The following is an 8684-nucleotide window of genomic DNA, read 5'->3' as shown; positions in this document are numbered from 1 at the left end:
CGATGATGGCGGCGACGGCTACGACGGCAACAGCGACGACGCTAAGACGACAACGGCAGAGGCAGTTGTAGCAGGCATGGATGGCGGCGCTGCGGCCCTTACGGTTTTCACTCCGAAACAGACGCGAGAATAATAGAGCCCCACTTATTTCAGCGACCTGGTGCCACGTCATTACGCCACGTCAGCGACAAATTAGTGTCGGATCACCAAATCAGATGCAAAACCACTCCTAATGTGACACTAAACCGCTCAGGGCTAGATTAAACTGGTATTGACATTTTTAGAGTTTAAATCAGACCAAAATTGACTTTGGGGGGTTATGGAGACATTGGAATGGATTTGAGGGTGAAAACTATACTTCTTTCGAAGGGTTCCAGTCAGTCTGGGCATTTGAGACCCGTTTAAGGAGCCCGTCTGAATCGAAAAATTATGACCAATCAGTGACCGGGCGGCCCGTCCAAACATATAAGACGGGTTTGAGGGGCCCGACTGTGGATGCTCTAAGTAGTCCTACGTACGTCTTCAATTCATATGCAGAGGCAAGTCAACGTGCATGGATGGATGCCATCGAGTATGGTCGTGTGCGCATGTCGGCATGCGATGGCGCATATGTGCCTCAACGAAAGGTTGGAGAACTATAGCTAATCTACGCACAGTTTTACGCAGAGGACACACTTGTCATGACTCATACACAAGCCATAGAAACAAAATGATGGTTTTTGACCTACCATGCACAAGTTTGACCGCCCATAAATCCAGCTGGAAAAAGAATGAATTTGCATGCCATCGTGGTTTTTTCGCTGTGATTATATGGTAATGTCTGCCGTCATACCTGATGTGATGAAGCCAAATGTTATACAGCGTGGAGCCCCTTTCCTTCACATTTTTGAAAATTTGCCTCCATTGTTGGAGCGTATTGCATCGACAATGCCAATGCATGGCATGTATGCAAACTTGCATTAACTTGGTCTCCCCGCAAGAAGAGAATCAGTGTGAACTGTAGAGCCCACAGGCATGTGAAATAGGAAAGTAGTTGTATTTGAAATAGGAATACGCAGGGAACAAAACCAAAAGTCAAGAGGAGGCATGGCGAGATCCACATAAAGAAAAGAAAGGAGGCTCGGAACCGCGAGCCACGAGAAAGAGCTCCCCTCCCGCAGCGGCGCCAAGTCATCATCCCTTTGCATGCTTGGTGGCCCGTTCGGCCGTTCCTTGTCCACTTTCGACTTTGCAAGATTTCCAAGCTTTCCCTGACAAAACTGTGGCTGCTTGACATGCCGGAGCCGGACTGCAGGCCGCAGCGCGCGCACACGCCCTTTTGCCGGCTTTTAGGCCTCCCAAAAGCCCTCCCTATTTAGGCACGCGCCCCATCCCTCCTCACTCTCACCAGTGTCTTTCAGTAACTCTCTCTCTCTCTCTCTCTCTCTCTCTCTCTCTCTCTCTCTCTACCCCACCCATGGAAACGGCCGAGCTGCAGGAGAGGCAGCATGCCTGGCGGTGGCCTCTAGACGCCATGGCCTGCAGCAGCGGCAGGTGTTGCCTTCAGCTCGAGTGGGATCCGCAGCTGATCAGGTACTTCGGTGGTCTAGGCGCGCTGGGCGTCGCCGCCGGCGGTAATCCCGACGGTCATGGTGCCATCGAGCACGAGCTCGGGCTCTTCTTCCCCAAGTGTACGTGGGGCGTATCTATCCGGCTTGCCATTTCGTTTTTCTGCAGTTGGAGCGTTTCTTCAATTCCATGGTGATGTATGGTAATTGATTTCCATTGTTGCAGGCATGGAGTGGCCGGGTTCTTCAGAGCCGCCGCGGGAGGATGTGACGGAGTGGTCCGAGGAGCAGTTGGAGGAACTGATCCGAGTGAGTGCAAGTCAACAATGGCGTGCAGCGCAGCTATTTTAGAGTGTTACCACCACCACCACCTTTTTCTTACTGGCCTCTTGCTTACCTCTTCAGAGTTTCCCGATCCTAGACGAGGATCTGGTAGGCTTCGATCCCTCCTGCATTATCGAGGATACAAGCACGGCTGCTGATGCTTCTTTCCTGTGTAAGAATTCGGATGCAGGTTACGACATTTAATTTGCTTATCTTGGTTCACACTCTTCAGACAGCAGTTTGTCAGTACTTGGCGTTTCATTAATTCCATGGTGGTGGTACTTTTCCAAGTATCTAGGACAGACTTTAATGATTATAGTATGGAGTTACTACGGTGGTTAGGAGATTCATGTTGGGGCCCACCCAAGATTAGCACCACAATGCTGTCCTAAGCCCATCATCTGTCCATCATGAATCATTTGACTTGTTACTGGACTAGGCAGGCATTGCTTCTTGAGTAGAGTAAAAAAGAAAAACTTTGGACTTGCATTCTCAGACGGTAGCACCCACCCAGATTCGGTTACCTGCTGCATATCCTTGTGTGCTCATCGCCTCTTAAAACTGGAATCTCATCAAACTGGGCCCATTTTTTGCTTTGTTAAACACCAAACTGATAGGCTCTGCTTCTGCAGGGGTTGATGATCTTCTGGCCCCGAGCTCTGCCTCGCCGGTGGAGCCGCCCACATTGCCGGTGGCGCAGCCGGAGCAGCCTCCCCTCAGCTCGCCATCGTGCAATCACCACGGCGACCAGCAGCGCCAGATCACTCGCGCCAACTGTTCGGCCAAACGCTCGGCGACACAAGAAAGTACGTACAACCCAGCTTACTGACCTGTCCATTTAGAAACAACAAGTTAATCTGGTGCTAATGCTGTATGATGCATTGCGCAGCAGAGCAGGATGGAAGGAGCGGCAAGAGGCGCAGGAAGTCAGGGCTGACGGTGGTGCGGCCGTTCTCGGTGGTGAAGCCCGGCCCCCGCGGGGTGGACGGCGTCGAGACGCTGGCCGACATCAACGAGCGGATCCTGACGCCGTCGGCGAGGCCCGTCCGGCACCCCGTGGGGGAGTACGCGAGCGCCCCGCGGGCATCCGCGGGCGGCGACCGGCCGGCCCCGTCCGGCAAGGCAGTCACCGGTTTCACCAGGCTGCACACCGCCGGGAAGGGCACGATCACCGTCATAAGGTCATCCGGATAAGCATCCGACTGTGTATGCGATGAGCATCATAAGTTCGTCTTGCTGGATCATGTACATGCTGCCTTGCTCATGTGTAGATTAAATAATACTCCACTAATGACCAATGATCAATCGTACTACCTCTCTCTCAGTTACAGGGCGTGCGCCTAGGTCGTTAATTTGACCAACTTAATACAAGTCGTATATTACAAAAAATATATCAATATAAACTTCAGATGGTCTATTTTCAAACCGTATAATTTTTATGTTATATAGTTTATATTAAGGTGATAAAATTGACAACTTAGATATACGCGTAGGACTTATAAACTGAAACGGAGGTAGTACCGCGAAATGAAATGCATGGCGAGGCTGTATGAACTGAGAGGCCGATGTGCGCATGCGATTCTCGATGGGAATTGGCAAAGGACGAGGAATTTGAAATAGCACGAGTCTTTTAAAGCAAAATAAAGATCGTGGCAGGGCTAGCTTTTGCTCTGGGGCTTGATGAATTGATCGGAGGCACCTTTGGATCGTACGTGCCAGGCAAAGTGTGCGAGGTTATAATTGTACCCCTAGGTATATGTTTCCTGTTACTGCTGCGAAAAGACCTCGGCGTCTCAGCCTACTGCACCCGCTTCGCTTTCTCTGGATTAGGTGGCCCCCCGCCAGATTTGAGCCCCGTGGAAAATTGCGCATTTCTGTCACTGTGCTACTCTGTCAGGCAAGTTTAATCTCTGCAAATGTACTTTGCCTAAACTAAACTAGTACTGTATGTAATAATTTGCCACGGTTGCGTGTTAATATAGGGATGGGACTGCGGCAACTGCCCCGTCCGTGGCATACAGGATTCGGTTGTTACAGACTTAATGAATAAATAGTTATAGATATTTGTTTTTTGCGGGGTTAAATAGTTATAGATATTTTTTTCAAGAATACGTCAAAGGCGTACCATATTTTTATAGAAGATAAAAGACAATTACATGAAGCTACAACTCGCTACAAACAATGGTTGTAGAACACACAACACACCCGAGCTAATCCGAAGAAAAGATTCCGCACACATTACAAGCACAATGCAAAGGAGCCTGCCCTAAGCAGAGCATCAGAGCCGCGTCTCGACCAATACCGATCACCTCGAAGAGCAACAACTTCAACCGGACATCCCTTGTCGACGCACCATCCACCCTTGAATGCCGAAAAAAGAGATGGCGAGTGGGTGGCGGGACTCGGTTGGTCCTGAGAAAGCCACCATCTAGGACTCATCGGCATTGATGTGCATTGCGCCCAAGAACCTCAACTCGAACCAGCGGCACGCACCGGAGAACCGCAACACAAAGCCTTCAAGCCAAGTCTTCACGTGCGATGCTCCCAACAGAGGAACGATGCCGAAACGCCGCCATCATCGGTCAAAGACCTAGGCTTTCGCCCGGAGACAACAATCCAAACGAGAAGGGGGAGATGCCGACACACCGTAGCGACGCCTCCAAGGAGGGAAACGACACCCGCAGGCGCCCTCGTCGCCAACACCGACCGAAGACAGGCAAGAATTTCATCTGTAACGTCGCCCACCTAAATACATGTGTGAATACATGCATGAATTGAGGCCAGTTGGCTGTAATGGATCACAACGCCACCGCTGCAGCACCTTGAAGGAAATATGCCCTAGAAGCAATAATAAAGTTGTTATTTTATATTTCCTTATTCATGATAAATGTTTATTATTCATGCTAGAATTGTATCGAAAACCTAAATACATGTGTGAATACATAGACAAACACTGTGTTCCTAGTGAGCCTCTACTTGACTACCTCGTTGATCAAAGATGGTTAAGGTTTTCTAACCATGGACATGAGTTGTCATTTGATAAGGGGATCACATCATTAGGAAAATGATGTGGTGGACAAGACCCATCCGTTAGCTTAGCATATTGACCGTTCAGTTTTATTGCTATTGCTTTCTTCATGTCAAATACATATTCCTTCGACTATGAGATTATGCAACTCCCGGATACTGGATGAATGCCTTGTGTGCTATCAAACATCACAACGTAACTGGGTGATTACAAAGATGCTCTACATGTATCTTCGAAGGTGTTTGTTGAGTTGGCATAGATCAAGATTAGGATTTGTCACTCCGAGTATCGGAGAGGTATCCTGGGCCCTCTTCGTAATGCACATCATAAGAAGCCTTGTAAGCAAAGTGACTAATAAGTTAGTTGCGGGATGATGCTTTACGAAACGAGTAAAGAGACTTGCCGGTAATGAAATTTAACTAGGTATGTAGATACCGACGATCGAATCTCGGGCAAATAACATACCGACTGACAAAGGGAATTACGTATGTTGTCATAACGGTTTAACTGATAAAGATCTTCGTAGAATATGTAGGAGACAATATGAGCATCCAGGTTCCGCTATTGGTTATTGACCGGAGAGGTGTCTCAATCATGTCTACATAGTTCTCAAACCTGTAGGGTCCGCATGCTTAACGTTCGATGATGATTTTGTATTATATGAGTTATGTGATTTGCTGACCGAATGTTGTTCGGAGTCCCGGATGAGATCACTGAGATGACAAGAGTCTCGAAATGGTCGAGAGGTAAAGATTGATATATAGGACAATAGTATTCGGACACCGGAAGTGTTCCGGAGGGTACCGGGTACATATCGGGTCACCGGAAGGGGTTTCGGGCACCCCCGACAAAAGATATGGGCCTAATGGGCCAAGAGGGGAAACGCAACAGCCAGCAGGGGCTTCTGCGCCCCCCATATGGGCCGAACCAGAGGATAAAGGAAAGAGGGGAAGATAGAAGGAAGGGGAGGGATTCGACCTCCCCCTTCCTTCCCTCCTCCCTCCTCCTTCCTTCCCCTCCGGAACTAATGGAAGGGGGAGGCCGAATTGGGGAGGAGCCGAAGTATGATTCCTCCTACTTGGGGCGCCCCCTTGCTACTCCCCTCCCTCTCCCACCTATATATACATGGGGAGGGGGCGCCTAGAACACACAACAACATATGTTAGCTGTGTGCGGCGCCCCCTCCACAGATTACACCCTCGGTCATATTCTCATGGTGCTTAGGCGAAGCCCTGCACGGATCACTTCACCATCACCGTCACCACACTGTCATGCTGACGGAACTCATCTAATTCATTGACACTTTTCTGGATCAAGAGTTTGAGGGATGTCATCGAGATGAACGTGTGTCGAACTCGGAGGTGCCGTACTTTCAGTACTTGATTGGTCGGAACGAGAAGAAGTTCGACTACATGAACTGTGTTGTCAAATGATAACCCACAAGTATAGGGGATTGTAGCAGTTTTCGAGGGTAGAGTATTCAACCCAAATTTATTGATTCGACACAAGGGGAGCCAAAGAATATTCTCAAGTATTAACAGTTGAGTTGTCAATTCAATCGCACCTGAAAGACTTAATATCTGCAGCAAAGTATTCAGTAGCAAAGTAATATGGAAGCAGTGGTAACGATGGCAAAATTAACAGTATTGGTTTTATAGTAATTGTAACAGTGGCAGCGGAAAAGTAACTAAGCAAAGATCAATATGTGAAAAGCTCATAGGCAATGGATCAGTGATGGATAATTATGTCGGATGCGATTCCTCATGCAACAGTTATAACATAGGGTGACACAGAACTAGCTCCAGTTCATCAATAATTCCAAAAGCCCATCAGCATGGAGTTTCTTCATGCGCTTTACACCAATATGACCTAAACGGCAGTGCCACAAATAAGTTGCACTATCATTATTAACTTTGCATCTTTTGGCGTCAATATTATGAATATGTGTATCACTACGATCGAGATTCAACAAAAATAGACCAGTCATCAAGGGTGCATGACCATAAAAGATATTACTCATATAAATAGAACAACCATTATTCTCTGATTTAAATGAATAACCGTATCGCATCAAACAAGATCCAGATATAATGTCCATGCTTAACGCTTACACCAAATAACAATTATTCAAGTCAAAAACTAATCCCGAAGGTAGATGTAGAGGTAGCGTGCCGACGGCGATCACCTCGTGCTTATCCAATCTTAGTTTAATCAGTAGCCCTTGTTTTGAGTTGCAAATATGAGCAACAAAACCAGTATCAAATACCCAGGCGCTACTACGAGCATTAGTAAGGTACACATCAATAACATGTTTATCAAATATACCTTTCACTTTGCCATCCTTCTTATCCGTCAAATACTTGGGGCAGTTCCGCTTCTAGTTACCAGTCCCTTTGCAGTAGAAGCACTCAGTTTCATGCTTAGGTCCAGACTTGGGCTTCTTCCCTTGAGCAGCAACTTGTTTGCTATTCTTCTTGAAGTTCCCCTTCTTCCCTTTGCCCTTTTTCTTGGAACTAATGATCTTGTTAACCATCAACACTTGATGCTCCTTCTTGATTTCTACCTATGTAGCCTTTAGCATCGTGAAGAGATCGGGAATTATCTTTTCCATCCCTTGCATATTATAGTTCATCACGAAGCCTTTATAGCTTGGTGGCAGTGATTGAAGAACTCTGTCAATGACACTATCATCAGGAAGATTAACTCCCAGCTGAGTAAAGTGGTTATGGTACCCAGACATTCTGAGTATGTGTCCACTGACAGAACTGTTCTCCTCCATTTCGTAGCTATAGAACTTGTTGGAGACTTCATATCTCTCAACTCGGGCATTTACTTGAAATATTAACTTCAACTCCTGGAACATCTCATATGCTCCATGACGTTCAAAAGCTCTTTGAAGTCCTGATTCTAAGCCGTAAAGCATGGCACACTGAACTATCGAGTAGTCATCAGCTTTAGTCTGCCAGACGTTCATAACGTCTGGAGTTGCTCCTGCAGCGGGTCTTGCACCTAGCAGTGCTTCCAGGACGTAATTCTTCTGTGCATGAATGAGGATAATCCTCAAGTTACAAACCCAGTCCGTGTAGTTGCTACCATCATCTTTCAACTTAGCTTTCCCTAGGAAGGCACTAAAATTCAAGGGAACAGTAGCTCGGGCCATTGATCTACAACAACATAGATATGCAAAAACTATCAAAACTAAATTCATGATAAATTAAAATTCAATTAAGAACTCCCACTTAGATAGACATCCCTCTAGTCATCTAAATGATCACGTGATCCATATCAACTAAACCATGTCCAATCATCACGTGAGATGGAGTAATTTTCAATGGTGAACATCTCTATGTTGATCATATCTACAATATGATTCACATTCGACCTTCCGATCTTAGTGTTCCGAGGCCATATCTGCATATGCTTGGCCCATCAAGTTTAACCCGAGTATTCTGCATGTGTAAAACTGGCTTGCACCCGTTGTATGTGAACGTAGAGCTTATCACACCCGATAATCACATGGTGCCCCGGCACGCCGAACTGTAGCAATGGGCATACTCAGGGAGAACACTTATACCTTGAAATTTAGTGAGGAATCATCTTATAATGCTACTGCCGTACTAAGCAAAATAAGATGCATAAAGATAAACATCACATGCAATCAAAATATGTGACATGATATGGCCATCATCATCTGGTGCCTTTGATCTCCATCTTCAAAGCATTGTCATGATCTAGATCGTCACCGGCTTGACACCTTGATCTCCATCGTAGCGTCGTCGTCGTCT

At 46.8% G+C, this 8684-nt stretch overlaps 1 protein-coding gene across 2 annotated transcripts; it reads left to right on the top strand.

Moving 5' to 3' along the window:
* The first annotated feature begins 1299 nt into the window (after positions 1 to 1299).
* Positions 1300 to 3163, top strand: LOC125533169 (uncharacterized). 2 transcript variants are annotated; one of them, XM_048696925.2, is made up of 5 exons: positions 1300 to 1670; positions 1774 to 1856; positions 1953 to 2043; positions 2504 to 2677; positions 2764 to 3163. In XM_048696925.2, exons 1-5 carry the CDS (start codon positions 1457 to 1459, stop codon positions 3063 to 3065), a joined length of 864 nt encoding a protein of 287 aa, XP_048552882.1. In that variant the 5' UTR covers positions 1300 to 1456; the 3' UTR covers positions 3066 to 3163. The 2 variants fall into 2 exon arrangements, with proteins under 2 accessions (XP_048552882.1, XP_048552880.1); XM_048696923.2 differs by having other exon boundaries at positions 1301 to 1670; positions 2761 to 3163.
* Positions 3164 to 8684: the final 5521 nt, after the last annotated feature.

Source organism: Triticum urartu, chromosome 1A, assembly GCF_056163025.1.
Source record: "Triticum urartu cultivar PI428250 chromosome 1A, HENAU_Tu73, whole genome shotgun sequence".
In the NCBI taxonomy this organism is placed as follows: Eukaryota; Viridiplantae; Streptophyta; class Magnoliopsida; order Poales; family Poaceae; genus Triticum; species Triticum urartu.
The sequence above is the reverse complement of the archived record's forward strand: the minus strand, read 5'-3'. Positions and strand labels throughout refer to the sequence as shown.

Excerpts from the sequence above, each read along its gene's own strand:
- LOC125533169 (XM_048696923.2), top strand. The coding sequence starts at position 1,457 with ATGGAAACGGCCGAGCTGCAGGAGAGGCAGCATGCCTGGCGGTGGCCT. Across the intron at positions 1,671-1,773 it reads CGGGCTCTTCTTCCCCAAGT|GCATGGAGTGGCCGGGTTCT; the intron begins GTACGTGGGGCG and ends CCATTGTTGCAG. Across the intron at positions 2,678-2,760 it reads ACGCTCGGCGACACAAGAAA|CAGAGCAGGATGGAAGGAGC; the intron begins GTACGTACAACC and ends TGCATTGCGCAG.